Source organism: Eschrichtius robustus, chromosome 20, assembly GCF_028021215.1.
Source record: "Eschrichtius robustus isolate mEscRob2 chromosome 20, mEscRob2.pri, whole genome shotgun sequence".
Classification (NCBI taxonomy): Eukaryota; Metazoa; Chordata; class Mammalia; order Artiodactyla; family Eschrichtiidae; genus Eschrichtius; species Eschrichtius robustus.
In genome coordinates, this window is record NC_090843.1 from 11,486,728 (window position 1) to 11,509,940 (window position 23,213).

Below are 23,213 nucleotides of genomic sequence, written 5' to 3' on the forward strand. Positions count from 1 at the left end.
TTCCCTGCACCTGACCTGGCGTTGCCAGGCTCTGGTCTGCCGTAGGAAACTTGCTTTGGCCTGGTGCCTCTGCTTGTTCCCCACACGGTCCTCAGACCAGCCATGTTATCATCGTGTCCACATGCCTCTAAGTTAATGGGCACAGACTCACGGTTCATAAGGCAGCTGGAATATCTGGTACTTATCAGGGTACTTAATCGACAAATGTCTTACAAGAATTAAAATCATGTCGGTGCTATTAATGTTCAGAAACGTATTTGGGTGTTTTCTTTTCCTTGAGTATAAGTGGAGACATGAGTGCAGAAAAGCATGTAGGGAGAGCTTAGGTGTTAGAAGGGACAGGAGAGGATGGGGGTGGGGGGGACAAAGTCAGTCCAACCTTAAATATGAGACCTAAAAAGCAGGGAGATTTAAATCCTGAGGAAGACAACTGCATAGACTGCAGCCCGAGACTGGACTTGGGCGGCTGGCATGCCAGCCATGGTCCAGGCAGGAAGGAGAGACTTGGCTACAGTATTCCTGCAAGGCTGTTGGCCTTTGTTAATGAGCACAGGTTGGACCAAACCTGGACCTGAGATGCGCACACTTCTCATTTGTTTGCTGTTTAAGCTACTTCTCTGTTGCCTCTATTTTACCTGTTAGACAGGGATGTGCAGGCACTTCTGTCAGTTCTCTCCTAAGCCAATGGCTGGACCACTCACCGTGCCTGGTGGCTCCCACTCCACCTGTGGCCTCCCCCGCACAGCTGGGGGAGTCTCTCTTTATAGGCTTTCATCTTACTACTTGTTCCCTCTTTTCTTCCTGCTTTCACTTCTTGAGTTTGAGACGATGCATTGAATTGTCTAGAGGAGCACAGTGGTACGTCATTTTTGAGTTTGGGTCCGGTGGCCTTAGCCCCCGTGGGAATGTCGTGGCACGTGGCTGCAGAGGTACGCTGTCACGCTTGGCCACGTAACTGGCTGGGTAGTTTCAGAACCTTCTGAACCTCGGCTCTCTCCCCTGAAGTAGGAATAATAATAGCAAACGAAGAAGCTGTCTGGACACAGAAGGTACTTCATAAATGACATTGTCCCTATCTTAATCTTCCTGGAATCCCTGGAGATGCTGCCGGGCAGACCAGCAGATGGAGGAGTCATGGTTTGGCTCACAGCTTCTGCCCTAAAACACCAAACCTATTGCCTCTTTTCCATGTCGTGTTCTTCTCCTCAGGAGTCATTTAGGAGTTCAACCTGGAAACTGAGTCAGAGAATGCGAATTTTTTAACAAGAAGAACTTCCCACGTTTAAAACACCTGGGGCTTATTACAGAGACTCCTTGTGGCTGTTTTTAAGCATGGGTTTTGCCGTGCTATTGGCAGGCGGGAGGTGAGCTGCAGCTGAGAAGCGCCCGTTCTCTCCAGGGTTGGAGTGCAGCCTCACCCGCGATGGGAGCCTGGTGACTGAGTTTGAACTGACCAGGCGTGCAAAACACTGAATTCACTGTTGACTGAGTTTCTAAGCCAGCCTCCGGCTCTCGGGAGTCTCCTTGCAGGGAGAAGTCTACTGGTTACATAGGAAAGAAGAGAAATGAACGTCTGCGTTATTCCAGTAAAGTGTCTGTAACTCGCTGGAGGGGTTTGTTTGTATCTTTTGATCACGGAAGGAGCGTGACACTGCACAGCTCATCTTGGTCTCCCATCCTGCTTAAAATTCCTTCCAGCCGATTTCTTCTCTCACTTGTATCTGGAGAAGAATCAGGGCTTGGCTTGGGGCCACCAGACGTGCCGGGACTTCAGAGTTCTGCAGTGACATCAGCTTCAGTCCCCTGTAATAGGGACTGACTGATTCTAAAATGATCCACGCAGGTCGCTGTGTAGCTCACGAGCACTGCTGCTCTCAGCGTATCATGGGCTTATGTTTTTAAATAGGGTCAGCTCTTTTGAAGTTGTCACTTGAATGGTAAGTGGTATGGAATTTGGTGCTGCAGCGCCTGCCCTCCTCATTCACTGGGGCAGGGGTGGCCTCGGTTCGCCTGTATTTCCCCCATCCTTGTGCACACGGGCATGAATTGACCCCCAGAGTGAACTTTTGGATGTAGAGGAAAGATTGGGGGTCAAGGACATAGCTTCTTAATACAGAAAGGGCACATCAGGCAGCAAGAAAAATATAATAAGAATAAATACGGTGGAAGATTGAATTTAAGTGGTGTTTGGCTCTTTAGTTTAAAAGAATCGCTTAATTTTTACATAAATTTAACTTTCTGGGTCTGCCACGAGGCCATCCTATACACTAGACAAGGACAGATGAGGGCCCAGCTGCTGTGTGTGAGAGTAAACAGGTGTGTTTACTGGGAAACACTCCCTTCAGCCATTTGGCCCTGTTTTCCCTTTATACTAGAGAACCTCGGTTCCCAGGGGACAGCAGCCTCCGCCACCACCTCTCAACCATTCCTCAGCACTGCCAGCACATGAGGACGCCTACTAAATCAGAACTGTGCCGCAGGGCTCACAGGGGGGTTCCCTGGGTGAGAGGATTGGGGTTCTGTGTGTCCCGTGTGAAATTCTTGTTTTCTGTGGCCGCCCCTTCCTGACTGCCGGCTCCCTCCAGGCAGGTTTGTATGTGTTCACTCCTCAGCTTTGTCAGTAGGCAGCGTAAACACAGTCCTTGTTTTCAGTTTATCAGGTAAAATTACACCTTAAGATTTGAATCAGACTGAGGAGGCTGGAGCATGTGAGGTTGTCCTGGACAAGGTGGATTCTAACTTCTTTATCAGGTGAATTCCATGGAAACAGGGTCCGGAAAGTTTGGAAGAACTCCATGGAAGCTTGTTGTGTGTTCTGCGTCTCTCCTGTGGTTGGGAGTCGTGAGTGTCACCTCTGTGGAAGAGAGCTGCACTTTTAGGAGAGAGTGTTGGTTTTCTGCTTTTGCAGATCAGTGCAGGGGCTTTGCTGTCAGGACCGACTCTTAATGACCACGGAGATGAGTTGGGCTGGGCAGGGCTGGGAGCCCCTCTTTACATCTTGACATTCTTCAAAAACAGAAACAAACTGCTCAAGTTTTGAGAAATCAGATCTTTCCCTGGAATGTTTTCCTGACGTTGACTCATCAGCGTAGGAACATCTGCTTTGACCTCTCTTTCTCTTTCTCTCTGTTTACTTTCCATTGCAGGACAGTTTTCAGCTATTCTAACAAAACAGTCAAGAGGATAATAAAACAAACCCCCTTGTACTCATAACCCAAATCTTACATTTGTTACTTGCTCTATCATTTTCTTCTTATGGCTATTTTTAGTAAATTACAGAAATTATGATATTTACCCTCCAATACTTAAATATGCATTTTCTAAAAGACATTTCCTTATGACAATTGTTTTGACCTTTTAACCTCTTCTGAACCAAAATGACAGCACCCTTGCAGAGTTAGCACTGTTCCCTTGGAAGTTCTTTCTGCTTTCACTGGGCAGGTACTTAAGGGACCCCTGGGATGTCTTCCAGGCTCTGGCCCTGGGAACAAGACAGACAGGATCGGCTCATTCCGACCATCATTCAGATGCTTGCCTCTGAAGCATCGAGGGCAGCTGAGACAGCTGGCTCCTGAACCTCATTTGTGTCTTGTTCTGGTTACTGGTCTAGAAGCTCCTGAGGAGAGTGAGCCATTCTGTACATTTAAAAGTGGTAGCTATTTAAAGATTGTAAATTACAAAAGTCTCTTTTTCTACTTTTTTTCTTTCCTAATAATACACATGGCATACTTTTTAATTTAGTTACAAATACCAGATGATTGGCACACTGTTTCATGTGGGTTTTTTTGTTTGTTTCTTTGTTTGTTTTTTCTTTTTTTTTTTTTTAATAAAACCTTTATTTTTTTATTTATTTTTTATACCGCAGGTTCTTATTAGTCATCCATTTTATACACATCAGTGTATACATGTCACTCCCAATCTCCCAATTCATCACACCACCACCACCACCACCACCCCTGGCTTTCCCCCCTTGGTGTCCATACTTTTGTTCTCTACATCTCTGTCTCAATTTCTGTGATATCAGTGATGTTGGTCTGTAATTTTCTTTTTTTGTAGTATCTTTGTCTGGTTTTGGTATCAGGGTGATGGTGGCCTCATACAATGAGTTTGCGAGTGTTCCTTCCTCTGCAATTTTTTAGAAGAGTTTGAGAAGGATGGGTGTCAGCTCTTCTCTAAATGTTTGATAGAATTCAGCTGTGAAACCATCTGGTCCTGGACTTTCGTTTGTTGGAAGATTTTTAATCACAGTTTCAATTTCGTTACTTGTGATTGGTCTGTTCATATTTTCTATTTCTTCCTGGTTCAGTCTTGGAAGGTTATACCTTTCTAAGAATTTATCCATTTCTTCCAGGTTGTCCATTTTATTGGCATAGAGTTGCTTGTTGTAGTCTCTTAGGATGCTTTGTATTTCTGTGGTGTCTGTTGTAACTTCTCCTTTTCCATTTCTAATTTTATTGATTTGAGTCCTCTCCCTCTTTTTCTTGGAGTCTCGCTAATGGCTTATCAACTTTGTTTATCTTCTCAAAGAACCAGCTTTTAGTTTTATTGATCTTTGCTATTGTTTTCTTTGTTTCTATTTCATTTATTTCTGCTCTGATCTTTATGATTTCTTTCCTTCTGCTAACTTCGGGTTTTGTTTGTTCTTCTTTCTCTAGTTCCTTTAGGTGTAAGGTTAGATTGTTTATTTGAGGTTTTTCTTGTCTCTTGAGGTAGGCTTGTATAGCTATAAACTTCCCTCTTAGAACTGCTTTTGCTGCATCCCATAGGTTTTGGACCATCATTTCTAAGTATTTTTTGATTTCCTCTTTGATTTCTTCAGGGATCTCTTGATTATTTAGTAACGTATTGTTTAAGCTCCACATGTTTGTGTTTTTTACATTTTTTTCCCTGTAACTGATTTCTAATCTCATAGCGCTGTTGTCGGAAAAGATGCTTCATATGATTTCAATTTTCTTAAATTTACTGAGGCTTGATTTGTGACCCAAGATGTGATCTATCCTGGAGAATGTTCCATGCGCACTTGAGAAGAAAGTGTAATCTTGCTGTTTTTGGATGGAATGTCCTATCAATATCAATTAAATCTATCTGGTCTATTGTGTCCTTTAAAGCTTGTGTTTCCTTATTAATTTTCTGTTTGGATTATCTGTCCATTGGTGTAAGTGAGGTGTTAAAGTCCCCCATTATTATTGTCTTACTGTCGATTTCCTCTTTTAGAGCTGTTAGCAGTTGCCTTATGTATTGAGGTGCTCCTATGTTGGGTGCATATATATTTATAATTGTTATACCTTCTTCTTGGATTGATCCCTTGATCATTATGTAGTGTCCTTCCTTGTCTCTTGTAACATTCTTTATTTTAAAGTCTATTTTATCTGATATGAGTATTGCTACTCCAGCTTTCTTTTGATTTCCCTTTGCATGGAATACCTTTTTCCATCCCCTCACTCTCAGTCTGTATGTGTCCCTACGTCTGAAGTGGGTCTCTTGTAGACAGCATATAGATGGGTCTTGTTTTTGTATCCATTCAGCAAGCCTGTGTCTTTTCGTTGGAGCATTTAATCCATTCACGTTTAAGGTAATTATCAATATGTATGTTCCTATGACCATTTTCTTAATTGTTTTGGGTTTGTTTTTGTAGGTCCTTTTCTTCTCTTGTGTTTCCCACTTAGAGAAGTTCCTTTAGCATTTGTTGTAGAGCTGGTTTGGTGGTGCTGAATTCTCTTAGCTTTTGCTTGTGTGTAAAGCTTTTGATTTCTCCATCGAATCTGAATGAGATCCTTGCCGGGTAATCCTGGTTGTAGGTTCTTCCCTTTCATCACTTTAAGTATATCATGCCACTCCCTTCTGGCTTGTAGAGTTTCTGCTGAGAAATCAGCTGTTAACCTTATGGGAGTTCCCTCGTATGTTATTTGTCGTTTTTCCCTTGCTGCTTTCAATAATTTTTCGTTGTCTTTAATTTTTGGCAATTTGATTACTGTGTGTCTCGGCGTGTTTCTCCTTGGGTTTATCCTGTATGGGACTCTCTGTGCTTCCTGGACTTGGGTGGCTATTTCCTTTCCTATGTTAGGGAAGTTTTTGACTATAATCTCTTCAAATATTTTCTCTGGTCCTTTCTCTCTCTCTTCTCCTTCTGGGACCCCTATAATGCGAATGTTGTTGAGTTTAATGTTGTCCCAGAGGTCTCTTAGGCTGTCTTCATTTCTTTTCATTCTTTTTTCTTTAGTCTGTTCTGCAACAGTGAATTCCACCATTCTGTCTTCCAGTTCACTTATCTGTTCTTCTGCCTCAGTTATTCTGCTGTTGATTCCTTCTAGTGTACTTTCCATTTCAGTTATTGTACTGTTCATCTCTGTTTGTTCTTTAATTCTTCTAGATCTTTGTTAAACATTTCTTGCTTCTTCTCAATCTTTGCCTCCATTCTTTTTCTGAGGTCCTGGATCATCTTCACTATCATTATTCTGAATTCTTTTTCTGGAAGGTTGCCTATCTCCACTTCATTTAGTTGTTTTTCTGGGGTTTTATCTTGTTCCTTCATCTGGTACATAGCCCTCTGCCTTTTCATCTTGTCTATCTTTCTGTGAATGTCTGTTCCCTACTGAATCTTGAGAGATCTGAAAGTTTGGAATGACAGAGGAAACACCATATTCATCTTGGTACTTCTTACAAGATTTGTAATGATGTCTCATGCGATAGAATTTAATCTGTTTTGCACAGCATCTGCAGCTACCAGAAAACCTCCTCATGATATTTTCAAGGTCTAAGGCCCGTTCAGGACATGCTCTCTCTCTTCTAGTCACATTTCCACAACACAGGGGACAATGTATTCCACTTTCTCTCATTGCAGTCAGGAAACATTTTCTACACAAAACGTGCTGACAAGCCGCAGTCCATATGGGCGTTTTGAGCACCTCCTGACAGACGGGGCAGTAGAAATCATCTTCGGTGTAGGACGTGGCCGCGGAGAGCTCCTCGGCCATGGCGGGAGATGGGGGAATCGCGGGCAGCGGCCCAGGTGGCGGCCTCTTTGTTTGTTTTTTAACCTGCTACATTAAATGAAATGTCAAGGAATTTGCTTGTCTTATTTTTTATTTTTGTTTTTTTAAATTATTTATTTATTTATTTATTTATTTATGGCTGTGTTGGGTCTTCGTTTCTGTGCGAGGGCTTTCTCTAGTTGCAGCAAGTGGGGGCCACTCTTCATCGCGGTGCGTGGGCCTCCCATTATCGCGGCCTCTCTTGTTGCGGAGCACAGGCTCCAGACGCGCAGGCTCAGTAATTGTGGCTCACTGGCCTAGTTGCTCTGTGGCATGTGGGATCTTCCCAGACCAGGGCTCGAACCCGTGTCCCCTGCATTGGCAGGCAGATTCTCAACCACTGCGCCACCAAGGAAGCCCTGCTTGTCTTATTTTAATAGTGTATTGCCACTTTGAGCTGTTTCCCAAAATTCCTTTAAAAGCCTGACATCTCTGGCAATGCGCTTCATGTTCAGAAGGACTTGGTTAAAATAGTCTGATCTGTGAAGCTTCCGCAGCATCTCCATCCGTGGAGACCCCAGTGTCGGCCCATAAGAAGGACTCGGCCACACTCAGTACAGCCTCTGCTCAGAACGCAGCTACCCGAGGACTCCAGAAAGTGAGCGGCACCTTGGGGACTGAAATCAAACCGTGACTAACACTCACAGTGGGGATCAGCTCTGCGGGTCTTTTCCTGCCCTGTGTCTCCCAGCTGTTACCCAGGTGCAGGCTAGACCTGCACAGGGAATGCTGAGAGCAAGACTGCTGGGGAAGCCCCTCTTTCTCACTGGAGGGGAGGGTCACCTGCATGTGGGAGAGAGTGGAGGGCACACCCCCTCCACAAAGTACCAACCTGGGAGCTCTCCGAATTTCTTTGTTCAAGATTCTTTTTAGAGCTCAGTCTCCAGCCCCCTTCCCTCCTGAGGTCAGAGGCTGGAGGTCAGCATGGGGCTGAAAGTTCCCTGCTGTTATCCAGTGTTGGTCCTTCTGGTGACCAGCCCCCACCCTGAGTCACCTCATCAGCATAAACTCAGGTGTGGTTACAAGGAGCTCCAGAAAGAAGACAGCATATGCTTTGTATCCTCAATGAAATTACAGAAAAATGGTCTCTGAAGAAAAATGAATAAATATTGAGATTGACAAAACAGTACATCAAGATGAAAAGAGAACTAGCAAAGAGAAAGTTTAAGAAATCAAATTTAATTCTGAAGTTTGTGACCTTAAAATTGGTCAGGAGTACAGGAAACAGAAAGCAGTAAAAAATAATGAGAAGCAAGAAAAATAAAACAATGAAGATTCAACATATAGATGATTATCCTTGAAATATGGAAAAAAACAAATGGTAATAAGATAGTATGTAAGCATAGGCCATATTTCAACAAGTATTGATATAAGCTTTCTCATTCTCTTCATAAAGTTACCATGACTGAGGTACCAAGCCTGACAAATGCAGTGTGTATACACACACACAGACACATACATACACATACACACAAACACACAGAGGCACACACATATGCATACACAGACACACACTGCAGATGAGTTCAAAATGAAATATTAGCACTTAGAATCCTGCCGTATAGTAAGAGAAGAATAAACTTTGGCCAAGTGAGATTCATTCCAGGACTGTTTTGATGACTTTCTGTTAGGCTGCCTATTAATATAATTCATCATCTTAATAGGTGAGAGAAGAATAGTTATTTGATAAAATTAAAAATGAATTTTAATAAAACCTTATAATAAAAATAGAAGAATACTTCCTTTACATAAGAGAAACCTTCTAAACTAGCAGCCATCATCATGCACTAATGCTTCAACATCGTGTTTCCATTAATGTAATTAGAACTAAGAGGGGGATGTATACTAACTGTAATTCATTTAACAAACTTCTGGAAATGCTAGTCAATATAATTAGATACAAAAACAAAATGAAAGGTATACATATTCTAAAGAGAACGCAAATTTGCATTATTTATGTATGATCTGAATTTTAACTTTACAACAATAACAAAAAAAACAATAAAATCCACTGGGAAACTATTAACAATAGCACGAGCATTCAACAAAGTGACTGATTACTGAGTGACTACAAATCAATACCATACAAATACAAATCAATATCATAAAAGTACAGGCTACCTCTGGGGGGGGTGGGCAGGAACAGACACCATGGCGGGGACACATGGGGCCTTTTAGATTTTGTAATGTGCTATTTCTTAATCTGTGTGGTGCTTATATTTACTTTATTGTTCCTTAAACTCACATCTGTATCTTATATACTCTTCATATATGGTATACTTCACAATAATTTCCTTTAAATTGTTACCCTTTTTATATATTAAAAATAGCCAGGGGGCTTCCCTGGTGGTGCAGTGGTTGAGAATCCGCCTGCCAATGCAGGGGACACGGGTTCGAGCCCTGGTCTGGGAAGATCCCACATGCCGCGGAGCAACTGGGCCCGTGAGCCACAACTACTGAGCCTGCGAGTCTGGAGCCTGTGGTCCGCAACAAGAGAGGCCGCGTTAGTGAGAGGCCCGCGCACCGCGATGAAGAGTGGCCCCCGCTTGCCGCAACTAGAGAGAGCTCTCACACAGAAACGAAGACCCAACACAGCCAAAAATAAATTAATTAATTAATTAATTTAAAAAAAAAAAAGCCAGTAAGGAAATGTTGGGAAAGAAAGTAAATCTGATTCACAGTAGTAGCAGTAACAATGACAAAACATAAACAAGGGGCTTCCCTGGTGGTGCAGTGGTTAAGAATCTGCCTGCCAATGTAGGAGACATGGGTTCGAGCCCTGATCCGGGAAGATCCCACATGCCGCGGAGCAACCTAGCCCGTGCGCCACAACTACTGAGCCTGCGCTCTAGAGCCCACGAGCCACAACTACTGAGCCCCTGTGCCACAACTACTGAAGCCCACGCACCTAGAGCCCGTGCTCCACACCAAGAGAAGCCACCACAATGAGAAGCCCGCGCACCACAACCAAGAGTAGCCCCCGCTCGCTGCAACCAGAAAAAAGCCCACGTGCAGCAACAAAGACCCAACGCGGCCAAAAATAAAAAAATTTAAAAAAAAACATAAACAAGCTAAGAGTGTATTGGACGTATGTATAGAAAATTCCATAAAACTTTACTGATTGATACGAAAGGATATTTGAATAAATGGAGGGATTGACCACATTATTATTACATGGTGAGAGCCAGAAGATTAAGGATATAAATTCTCCTTAAATTAAACCATAAATTTGACACATATTGATAAAGTGATTTTAAAGGTCAAGTAGAAGGATAAATGTTTGAGAATACCCATGAGAATTTTTTGAAAAAATAGAATGTGTGAAAGAAAATTTGTCCTACTAATTATTAAAATGCATTTTGAAGGTTCAGGTGGAGTAAGAGCAGACATTTGAGGCAATGGAACAGAGTAGAGCGTTCCAGAAACAGAATCTACTGTATAAGAATTTATCATTTGGAAAAAAAATAATTACTCAATACTGTATGGGGCACATGGCTAACCATTTGAATTTTTTTTAATCCTTACCTCTCACCTGAAAAAATAAACTCCAAATATACCGAGGATTTAAATGTAAAAAAGAAAACTCACAAAAGTACTGGAAAAATTGTCAGGAGAATTAAAGAGCTATAAGGGAAGTGATAGATTTTATTAAACACCAATTTTAAGTTTTGTATGGCAAAGATAACAAAAACCAAAACTTAAAATTATAAATTGAGAAAATTGTGTAATATATAACAAAGCCACCGTTGGTTCCGTTAATGTATAAAGCACTTTTAAAATCAATAAGACAAGAAGGGCATAAACAGGAAACAAGCAAAAGAAAAATACAAAGAACTGGAAAAATTATTAGCTGGCATTTAACCTCAATAATAATCAAAGAAATTCCAATGATGTGTCATTTCTCACCTATCAGTAGAACAGAGGGTTTGTTTTTCTTTTATGTTGATAAACCCAGTTTTTTCCGGAAGTTAAAAAGTGGGTATATTCAGCCTTGATGAGACAGTAAATGGCACTTCCCTCTGGAGAGCCATCAGATGACTGGTCATTCAATATGTGTACCCATTCGTCAGGCAGTTCCATTGCTACGAATGCATCCCGAGGACAGCACACTTATGTTCATGAAAAAGGTAATGTTCTATGCATCAGCTTTTATATTGTCCATGATACACAAGGGCAAGTTACAGAACAGCATGTATAAACTACAGTCTTTTCATATAATGGAATACCAGTCAGCAACGAAACAGAATAAATTCATGATACAAACAAAAACATGGATAAACATCCAAAACATTATGCTGACTGGAAAAGGCCTTATACAAAAGTACATACTTGATGAGTCCATGTATGTGAAACTCTAGAACAGAGGAATAAAAATCAGTAGAAAAATCAGAGCAGTGTTTGCCTCTGGGGGCAATGGGAGGAAGTAGGAATTGGCTGAGAAAGGGTGAGAGAAAACTCCCTGGGATGTTGGTAGCGGTCCCTGTAGGAGCTTGGGTACACAGGCATGTGCATTTGTCAGAACCCGGTGAACGAACAATTAAGATGTGTGTACTTCATTGTATGTAATCTTACATCAAAAGACAAAAACAATAAACAGATACTGAGATCTCAGTATGTGTGCTAAAGAATTTAAAGGCAAGTGTACCATATTCTCTGTCGCACCAAAAATGAGATGGATTAATGGACGGAGAGGCAGAGATGTGATAAAGCAAATGCAATCAAATGCTGATGGTGGAACCTAGGTGGTGGGATGCAGGAACTTACTCTAAAATTCCTTCAACTTTGTTGAATGTTGGAAAATGCTGGAAAACAAATGTTTAAAAAAACAACAACAGAAAAACACAGCTGTGGTGTGTATGGCAAATTCTCTTGTGGTAAGAAAAAAAACTGAACAAAACCCAAGGGTAGATATTGGTTGTGCACGTGTGCTGGGCACAGTCTGGATGCAGAGGAGCAGTCAGCAGTGGTCAGCAGTGGAATGGGGCGGCAGGACAGACTCCACTTTTCCGTTACACACATCTGTATTGTTTGGGATGTTTCAGTGACTGATTTCCTTTTCTCCTAGAACAAAATAAACCAGCATGATTCAATTTTCTCTAAGAGGTAAATGTGAAAATGTTAATGGTTATCTTAGGTTTGGGGTTAATTTTTACTTGTAATTTTCTGTACTTTTAATTTTTTATGGTAAATATGTGGGGGGGTTTCTAATTAGAAAAAAAAATTAATGTATTTCCATTCTCAGAAACAATAGCATCCAACAGTTATATGATAGTGTACAAGGTTACACAGCTGAGTTTTTTTAACGTTAATTAATTTGTTCTGCATACAAATCTTGAAGCCACTCACTTTCAAGAGCAACAGGGAGAAAAAGATATATGTGAACTATTAGAAATTAATCTTATACCATATTCACTTGTTGACACATTTATGGATTATCAAAACTATATTAAGGCACCCTTCTAAGTACTGGGGGCACACTGATGAACAAAATAAGAGAAGTCCTTGTACTCATTGAGCTTATCTTCTATGATAAAGACAAGCAATAACAAATATATAATAAGGTAGCAAGAAACGTTATTTTTAAAAAGCAGGGTATGCGGGTAGAGAATGAAGGTGCTATTTTCCTTAGGCTGGTCAGGGAAGGTAGAAGAAGTACAAATAAAACAAAGGAGTAAACCTTCCAGTTACCTGGGGCAAGAGTGTTGCAGGCTGAGGGAACAGCAAGTGCAAAGGCCCTGAGGTGGGGCTGTACCTGGCGTGTTGAAGGAGCAGGAAGTGTGTCAGGGTGAATGGAGCTGGGTAAGCAGAGTGAGAGTGAGGAAGTGAGGTTAGACCAGTGACTGGAAGCCCAGGGCAGGGCCTTGGGAGGCTAGGCAAGCACCCTGCATTTCATCCTTCATGGCAGGAAGCCTCTGGAGGGTCAAGATGAAATGACTTATTACAGCATTTTCTCTTAAAAGGCTTGCTTTGCCTGCTGGGTAGAGAATTCCTGGGAGAGGAATAGGGAGCACAGGCAAGAGTGGAAGCAGAGACTGTTCTGGAAAATGTGAGAGACACTGGGGCCTGGCCTGGGGCTGTGGCCTCAAGGGGGTGACTCTGCCCCCCAGGGACATTAGGCAGTGTCAGGAGACATGTTTGGTTGTCACAACTGGGGTGTGGTGCTGCTGGCGTCCTGTGGGTCGAGGCTAGGATGCTGCCCTTACAGCAAAGAATGATCTGGCCCTGAGAGTCCTTAGTGCACAGCTGAGAAACCCTGGCCTGGAGCGTCAGCAGGCAGGCAGTAAGCAGTGGTCAGGTGCTGTGTAACTGTTCACTCGAAGTTCGGAAAGGGCGAGTCGGACAAAGAGGATTCAAAAGTGGCCAGAGCCTGTTGATGAGAGCTCTAGCACCAAGAGTAAGCACTAACCAACTGCCAGCTGTTGTGTTTATTGTCATAATTACTAATATCCAATTTTGTGGAATTGTCAAGCCATTTTTATTGCCTCTGATTTTGCCTGGTGCGAAGGAATAAATATTGGCTGATGTACAATTTGTGGATTGTCAGTCACTGGTTTATCCATGCTGCTCTTAATGCATATAACCATATCATAGATATTTTAAAGTTGCATCATGGCCCTATTTTTAATTTCCTACATAATGGAACTTTATATTTTCAGCAGATTTATCATAATACTTATTTCCCAGTTAATCATTATTTTTATAATTTTAAAGTCTAATTCCAAAATGTGGTCAGCAATGAATCTGGTTTTATTAACAATTTTTCTCTTGATTTTAGGTAGAATACTCTCCATTGTGGATGAGACACTGAGAAAGTCTGGATTCTGTTATCTTCCTCTGAGGAGTATTTAGCTCTGTTCTTGTAGATGGTTTAATTGATTGAGGTCTCTTAGCTGTAGGACTGGTCTCCTTTGATTTTGCTCCTAGTTCTGGGGTGAGGCTCTGAATCCTGGACCGTGGTTGTAACTGAGGCACCACCCCACAGGGTGTCAGTGGAAAGCCCCAGGTGTTGATAGCCCCCTAACGTGGCACTGGCTGTCCCCATCTGCATGCATGTCTGCTAGTGAGCAAGTGTGGAAACCTCTGCTCAGCGTGTTCAGCACTTCAGCTCTGGTGTCCCCGGGGCTCCTCGGGGTCTGGTCCCACGCCTGTGCAGTGCCGGGGTCAGCCCAGGATCCTAGGAGAGCTTGCTCGCAGAGTTTGGCTCCTCCTTCCTAAGACTGCCCCTGAAGCTCCTGGCAGCCTGGGGTTCTGATCTCCTTTGCATTGAGCAGTGTCCCCGGCGCTGTGTGAATTGGGGAGCACGCCTGGGAAAAGCTGGTTAAGGCGGACCTTGCCCAGTTATTCTTCTTTTAAGGGTCATGGCTTCCCTTTCTGCCTGTATTTGTTTGCTCTTTCAAGTGGTTGTTTTTTATATTTTGTCCAGAGCTTATTGTTGTTACTGACAAAAGGATTAGTCTGGCACAGACTATCATTATGGGAAGGCAGAGGTCCAATCAGTAAGTGCGTTACAGAGAGAAAGATGACAGAGCAGCCCTGTTTGCATAGGCCTCAGAATTGGACTGGAAAATGCGTTTCCTGTAGCCCATTTCTATCCACGGAGAGATCCTGATTCACATGGAGCCGCTGTCAGAGCTGCATGTGGGCTGGTTCGGCGGTTGCGGTGATGCGCGGGAGCGGACGGGCAGAGTTCTCCGACAGCGGAGTAAACAGAAGGATTTGTCTGGAGGGACTGACTGGCCCGGTGGAGCAGCTGGTCAGCCCGGCCGTTTGTGCCGGTGGGAGAGGGCCTCTGTCCGTGTCGGGCAAACACAGCCCGCATTTATGTTTCTTCTGCTCCGTGAATAGAGAGCACCGGCCAACGCAGCCACAGCCAGGAAGATAACTTCCTCTGCTGGCTGAGCGAGGCGTTGCTCCCCGAGGCCATGAGCCTGGCGGGGCTGGGTGCACAGGGTCCCCTCTTCCCCTCCCCCCACCCTCCCCCCGTTGGAGGGCTGCGTGTTGGGAGCCAGTGGCCCTCCAGACGCCGTCTTCACGGCCTTGTCTGTTGTCTTCCAGCCTCTGGGTCTCTCTCTGTCTCCTTGTCTTTCTCCCCCATCTCCACCCACCCACCGTACACGTCTCACTCCACGTGTCCTGAGTGTGGCCTGGTCCTTGTACTCATCCCCTCCCTTGAGCCCACTGGTCTTCTCCGACCTTCCTCCACTTCTCACATCCACTAGTGATACTAAAATGCATTTTGTGGGTGTATTTGCTGAGTGCCTGCTGCTGTTTTTATAGAGGGCATTATTTGTTCTTAATTTTTAAAGCCGATGAATTAAATGTTTTACATTTCTCCTGCAACTGATACTAAGTTGCCTCTTCACTCCGTGCTACCATTGATTCTGTCCTGCTGCGTGGCGATAGCCCTGACAGGAAGAAAGAGATGGTCCGAGACCTCCTGTTGGTGCACACAAATTAGATGAAGCCTGGACAGTCCCACCCTAGCCCTCCAGGATGGCTCTGCAGTGAAGATTAAGTCTCGCAGCTCTGACTCCTATGATTTTATGATAATTAAAATGATATAATTGAATTCACTTTTCTTTGTCTGCTCTCACGAATTTCTTTTGTGTGCCTGGGGGTGGTTCGCTGATTCTTCCATCACTCTCCCCAGCTTACTTGCTTAAGAAGGAAAAATAGAAAAGTGGAGCCTGTTCATCATCTGGGTGGAACCTTCCTGTCCTGCGGAATCTTGTGCGCACGTGCCCCCAGCCCCTGCCACAGTGGGGGCTCTGCCCCGCCATGCCGCAGACTCGTTTCTCTCCTTCCACTGAAGACCTATGGCTGTAGCTCGGTGTTCCTGCCCCTTTGAGAGGCTGCAGGGAGATTTTCTTCATAAACCTAAAAGCTGACAGAATTAAGAAAAACAGGGTTTACCTTTTCACCGTGGCAATCCCCATCCTCACTTTCCTCTCTTTGCTTTTTCTGTGGGACTGTTGCACTCTCTTGTTAAATATCCAATTGCTGTGATTCACTTTCTTTTCTTTCTCTGCAGGTTTTGCATGCAGAAATGCGTTAGTCTGGTGCCTGGAGTCACACTGGATTTGATAGAAAAGTAAGTCAGATTTTTAAACTATTGTGGCTTCTGGTGTGAGGGGAGTCTCCTTTTTTCACTCTTGGTTCTCAGAAGTCCTTCCTGTCGGCACAGGTTGTTTCCCTTTCATGTGGGTGTGTTCTTTTGTTTTCTGATTAAGGCCATGTTTGTGATTGTTACATAGAACACAGCTAAATTTGGGGCCATATTAAAATGAAAAGAATAAAAACTGAATCCTTTTGAATGTTTAAAAATACTTCCAACACTGAGCCAAAGTAAAAACATATCGTTACACATACAGACCAATCACTTCACATACAGGTCACTGCCATACAGATCCATCACTCTGCACATAGAGATCATCACTCTGCTCCCCAGCTGCAAACGTCAGATCACAGCATCTTCCCGATGTTCTTCAATGTTCCCTTTCACGTTCTGCAACCTTCCATCCCCCCACCCCCAATTTTACATTCTATCTCAGGGCAGATGCAGCGGTCCCTGCAGGAGGGGTCCTTCATGATGTGCTGCGGTTGCTTGGCCTCTCCTTGTCCTCCCAGGTCACAGGGCTGGCTTGTCTGCTCCTGTCGTGAGGCTCTTTGGGTCAGTACACCATCTCACAGCTCTAAACTTGACCTGCATTTTTTGTTTATTTGTTTGAGTGTTCATTTCATTCATCCTGATTCACCTAGGTAGTTCCTAACGCTTCTGGTCCGAACCCCGTTTCTTCTAGAATTAACAGGCAAATTGTTTCCAAAGTCTTGATATACAAAATCTTGTGCTAAAGCAGCTAAAGCCTGATTTTAATTACATTAGGTAGGAAAAGCAAATATTCTAGTTTTCTCTCCTGGAAAACAACTTGCCTGTGTGTCAGGGGAAATACACAAAAATATTATGCCTGAACACCCACTGTAAGGGCACAGTGGACTCAATCACGTGCATTCTCACGGGCAAATACAGAAAATGTGGTGGCTACCCTTGAACTGACAGGGAGTGGCCGGTGCACCACCGGGGAGCGGCCTGTCGGACATGTTGTTAAAGACCGACACCCATGGTGGGCTGCCGAGCACATGTTTGAAACCGTGCATAACTCTGTGTGTGTGTGTGTGTGTGTGTGTGTGTGTGTGTGTATACATATCAACAAGGCATGAAATGAAATAGTTACACTTCACTCTGAGTAGGAAAGTGGAATTTGGAGCAAGAAGCAGGGAGGAGCAATGTTAGGGACTGATTTTTTTCCATCTTGTTTAATTTTTTTTATAAGAATATAGACATGTAAAACATAGGTACAAATAAATTTAAAAGAAAGAATCAAAGAAATATAATTAGGATACCTGCAAACAGTTCATTGAGTATAATTTCTTCCATTAAATTTTGGATAAATGTTTAAGGAAATCATGTGACTGGTCACTGCATCTGTTTACTTCAAGATGCTTTTGTCCACAAGCAAAATGGGATATTGTGACAAGAAAGAATTAGTGTAACGTTGATCAGTGCCAGCAGGACAGATGGGAAGACCTGGTGGTCCCCTCTGCTCAGAGTGGGTCTTGGTTACCACTGCCCAGCCCACAGCTGATTCTTGGTTTAAACCACTGCCTGGCCCACGGCTGATTCTTGATTTAAACCACTGCCCGGCCCACAGCTGATTCTTGGTTACCATTGACCAGCCCACATCTGGGTCTTGGTTACCACTGACCCCCAGTTGAGGAGACTTTGAAGCCATTGCTGGAAAGGCAGTGCTGGCTGAGGCAGGGCCGGAGGATGCGCTGATAGATTGGCACTGCAGGCTGGGTGGGAAGCAGCGGGAGCTTGAGGTCGGGATTGGGACCAGCAGCGGAGCTGTGTTCGGGGAGCTGGCTGTGCTAGCTTGGTCAGAGCAGGGACCATAGACTTCAGTGTGTCACATTCGCAAGGGTCAGGGAGGGTGCAGGTCTGGCTCTCCGTGTGCCCCCATCCAACCCCCGTATGTAGTGTAAGACATACCGGTGACTCTTGCTCCTTTTCGAAACCGTGCTGCTCTGGGCATGTGCAGCTGCTGATTTTCTCCAAATCGGAGTGCTGGTGCAATCTGGTGTCAGGTGGTGGGGAGAACGTGTTGCTGGCCACCTCGTGTCCCCAGTCCTGTCTGTGCTGGGCAGCCTGGTGCACCAGGGGTCACTGCAGTCGGGAAGCAGAGGGCTAGGTGGCCAGGCGCTGAGTGCTTTTTTTAACTGAGCTCCACGATTGCCTTGTCCTGGTCACACTCGCACAGCTCTCTTCTAGAGACAGAAGGCTCAGCGCCCTGCCACTCAGGGGAGCTGCTCCTCCCTGTTCTAAGCCAGCTTCACCTCCAAGATGGGCTGAAACCAAGAAAACCATTTACAAGTGCTGGACAAACAAGGCAACCATCGAGAGACATCACATGGAGAGAAGTTAGAAAATAAGAAAATGTTAGATCTGCCTGGTTATCCGGCCTGTTTGGTTCGATTCCCTGATGAGATTTCAGAGTTTGGAAGCCATCCCGGCAGAGTTCATTCACCAGCACTGCTGTGCTGTGTCTGTGGGTCTTTACTTCCCTCCATTTCTGAGTGACACAGCCTCTGTTACCTGTACCACAGATCTCCGTAGACATGTAATTCTCAGATAAACCGTATCCATTAAAACTTCAATAAAGTTACATTCTTTCCTAGCGAGGTGACTTCTGGCGACCAGTTCAGACAGTTCTTGCTCTGTGTAAATATTTTGTGAGCAGGGCTGGGTTGTTTCCTTCTCCCACCGGGTGGGGCGGCTTGAGGCATGAACCCAGCCCAGACCCTGTCTCACATGCTGGGTGGTGTCCCCTCCTGGTCACTTAGCATGGTTGTGACCGTCCCTGACTGTGCTGTGCTCGTATGGTGCAGGTAGGCCCAGACAAACAGTGTCACATGTTCCGAGTTCTCCAGACTAAAAAGAGCTATTAAAAATCACATAACTTAAAAATATATTTTTTTAGGTTGTTGAGTTAAACCCCCTGATATTACTGAAGAGGAACCTGGCTTTGGTTTGGTTCAGCTTCCTCGGTGACATTTCCCACCTGGCGGTGCCAGGCCCGCCTGGCGGCCAGGTCTCTGGACGTCTCGCTGTGGTCTTTCCCATACACAGACCCTCCCTTTTCCAGACTTTGGTGTCTAGACAGCCAGCTCCTGCCCTGTCACTTTCTCAGACTTAGAGTGTGCACAGCGACTTGACACCCTAAGCCTGATCCACAGAAGAAAAGAACTGGCAAATTGGACTTCATCAAAATTTAAACTGTTTACTCTCTGGGAGACACTGCTAAGAGAGAGAAAAGATAAGCTACAAACTTGGGGAAAATATTTGCAAATCACACAGCTGACAAAGGACTGGTATCCAGAATATATGAAGATATCTCAAAACTCAAAAATAAGGAAAAAAAAAAAAAACAACCAAATTTTAAAATGGACAAGAGACACTTTACCAAAGAGGATTTAAGGTTGGCCAATAAGCACATGAGAAGATGTTCAGAATCATTAACTGTTAGGGAAATGCAAATTAAAACCACAGCAAGACACCACTGCACACCTATTAGAATGACTGAAACAAAAAAAGGCTGGCGGTACCGAGTGCAGTGAGAACTGGGATGGCAGGACTCCCACACGTTGCTGTGCAAAGGCAGAGCGGTGCAGCCACTCTGGAGAAGTGCATGGCTTCTTGTCACTTTAAACATACCTTACCATATGTCCCCGTAGTCCCAGTCCCGGGAGTTTACCCTAGAGGAATGAAGACTTAGGTTCATACAAAGTCCTGTACAAGCATGTTTATAGTAGCTTTGTTCATCACCGTCCAAAACTAGAAACAACCAGAATGTCCTGGGGGTGAATGGATAAACAGACTGTGGTGCGTCCGTACAGAGGAGCACCACCTCCAGGAAGAAGGGAGGCCCTCGGGTCCACAGCCACGAGGGGTCCCAGAGGTCCTTCGTGGAGTGAAAGGTGACACAGGTCTGGTTCCATTCATGTGGCATTCGGGAAGAGACAGAACTGCAGGGTCAGAGAACAGGACTATAGAGAGAGGCTATGAAGGTGATGGAATGTTCACTATCCTGAGTGTGGTGCTGGTTCCACAAAGCTACACGTGCTAAAATCATAGCGCCGCATACCCCTAACCAATGTACTATACGACAACTTCAAAAATAGGATTAATATAGAATGTGGGGGAAATAAGATACCCTGTAAGAGATACAGGTCAGAATGACTAAAGGAAGTCATAGCAGAAACACCTGAACCAGGGAAGCGGGGACCAGAGGAAATGGAGAACAGAATTTGAGAGGGGTGTGGTCTTTCTACCATGAAATGTGCTCCATTGTTTCTTGGGGAGAAACCTTTACTCTTGCTACTTAAACTGGCTAATGAGGATGGAAATATAGAAGCAAACACCCTTATATAATAAGATTTTAGTATTTTTCATCAAGCACAGTTTTCCTAAATCAGGACTTCAGAGTTTGCAGCCACCAGTGTTCTTGGAAACACCCAGTGTTGATCCCTCCCCTTCCCCAGGGCGAAGTGACTTTCTCAGCTGGTGAGTCTACACTTTGGCCTATGAAGGTTGGTTCACAGGGTCCTCTTTTCTCCATCTCCCCATCTCCCGTGCCAGGTGATACTACAACGTTGGTGAAATGCTAAAAGACTGGGTGTCTGTGTGTTTTAATTTAAAAAGAAAAACATCATTAATAGCATCCTGAGTGGGAATGGGGGCGAGGAAGGGGATGTGGTGGAAAGACTGCAGATGGACAGACGTGGCTGGAGTCCTGGCCTCACCCTCAGGAGTCACACTCGCTGGTCACACCCCTGTCACCCCCACATCTGTCCCCATCATACAGGTCGGACTGAGGAGCATGTGGTACTGTTGGCTCTGTGGGCATCAACCCACAAATACTTCTGTTCTTTTACCACTTTCCCGCCGAGCTGCAGTGGTGATAATGGTTAATACTACTTTGCATTTCTGAAGCCATTTGGATTTCTGATAAAGACTGAAGGGGGAAAATGTCTTTCATACACCGGCCCTGTCCACCATCGGGTGAATGCTGCCATACAACTTTTGGAAAATTGTGTACCCAAAGTCCAGCTAGCTGTGCAATTTTTTTTTTTTTTTTAAATAATGTGTTTTGTTTTGTTTTTTCATTTTTATTTATTTATTTATTTATTTTTTGGGCTGTGTTGGGTCTTCGTTTCTGTGCGAGGGCTCCCTCCAGTTGCGGCAAGCGGGGGCCACTCTTCATCGCGGTGCGCGGGCCTCTCACTGTCGCGGCCTCTCTTGTTGCAGAGCACAGGCTCCAGACGCGCAGGCTCAGCAGTTGTGGCTCACGGGCCTAGTTGCTCCGCGGCATGTGGGATCTTCCCAGACCAGGGCTCGAACCCGTGTCCCCTGCATCGGCAGGCAGATTCTCAACCACTGCGCCACCAAGGAAGCCCTAGCTGTGCAATTTAAAAAGAGATCATTCCCATTCCAGAGGGGTTTGCATTTTAGAAAAGCACTTTGTCCAGATTAATTGGGACAGGCTACAAGCATCCAGAATGAACCACACTTTTCCCCCCAGATGGAGCTTCATTTGGGTGGGTTTGTGATGGTGGTGACAAAAAGAGAGTAAGAAGAAGATATTTTAGAAACCTCGAGTTTTTATTGTGAATAACTTTTCAAGGTACATTAATTTGGGTCTGAGTCATCGTTCTCTGAATACAACTTAGCAAAAGTATAGTTCATTTGAGACTCACACACATCATCGTTTTCAGTTGCAGGTGCCACGTGGCTTGCTCCCCTCGTAGCCTGGCCAAGGTTAGAGTGAATGTGTGGGGTTGAATTATGTTTATTTTTTATGCCAGGACAAACTCTAAACTTTAGTTATATGGCCCTAGTAGAAATCCAGATGTGCAGCTCCTTAAGATACCCAGCCACTAAAACTGTGAGATCTATTTCTGAGTAGATACAAGTTCTTAATTTCTGTAGCTTACTTGAGAGATTTTTCCATTTAAAATGCTATTCTGTTTTTTTAATTTTTAGATTTTTTTCCCCAACTGTGCTTACAGTCTGTAAGAAGAAAAAATTTCAAGAAGCAGATGTGATTTTGCAGTTACAAGGCTAGAGAGAAATGCAGCACATCTGTGTTCAATAGAGTCTTCCAGGCTGCTGAGGTTTCTGTATTCAGAGAACATTCCTGGGGACAATGTCTCATTATTCTTCACCTATTTTATCATCATTTTCTGGAGATTTCTGGTCAACATATGCAGCTCTTGGATGCAGCAGGCTCTTGGCATCCACCTCTCTGGGGCTGTGTTTGGTCTCCACTTGCTGCGCTGGGGCTGCTTGGGGTTCCGTCAGGGTCATAACTCATCGTGATGTTTACCTGCACGTTGGTGAAGCAGGTCCACTCGGGAGCTGTCATGTGAGGTGATTCCTTACTTGTGAATCCTTGCCATGCTGAGTGCCTGAACTGCTGCTCTGGGCCAGGCTGTCCAGGCTGATTTACCCTTTTCCTCCGTCTTGTTGGCAGTGCTCTCCTTGGATGGCCATTCTCGCCATATCAAGTGCCCTTTGTCCACTGGATGCCCCTCCTCTGCACAAGCCCGCCCGCCTTTGGGATGTGGCTATGACTCACCAGAAGAGGTGCAGGGAGTGTCTAGTGGAGCGTCATGGATGCTTCTCCCAGGGAGGTTCACCCCACCCTCTTGGCGGCGTGACTGAGCAAGCTGAGCCTTTAGGGGGCAAAGTGAGAACCTCACGTGGGCTTCCAGTGCAGCTCGTTTGTGGGTCCAGGTTAATTGGCAGGATAACTTGTGCTTAGTTACAATTATAGGACCAAACAGAAATTGGCTTTTTTGCTCAATCCCTTGGTCCCGTTTCATTTATTCTTTAGCAGTTCTTTATTCCTAACAAAATCCTAAGCACTGTCGATTGGTGGGGGAGAGGAAGAAACCCTATCAGCAAGGAAGCACCTAAGAAAGTATTCTTGCATGGAAAGTGTCCGTGTGTGGATGGCATGGGCTGTGTGGGCTGTGTGGACGGTGTGGATAAACCCATGTCAGGGAGCTCCTGGAGACATATCAACAGAGCGATGGTGGGGCTGCCACTGACATGTTGCTGGT

At 44.5% G+C, this 23,213-nt stretch overlaps 1 protein-coding gene across 2 annotated transcripts in view; it reads left to right on the top strand.

The window, feature by feature from the left end:
• Positions 1-23,213, top strand: part of RPTOR (regulatory associated protein of MTOR complex 1) — a 353,634-nt gene that overhangs the window by 200,629 nt on the left and 129,792 nt on the right. For both annotated transcript variants that reach the window (XM_068529624.1, XM_068529625.1), the window contains exon 7: positions 16,063-16,122. In XM_068529624.1, the coding sequence (XP_068385725.1) occupies positions 16,063-16,122 (60 nt within the window). The remainder of the gene's footprint in view (positions 1-16,062; positions 16,123-23,213) is intronic.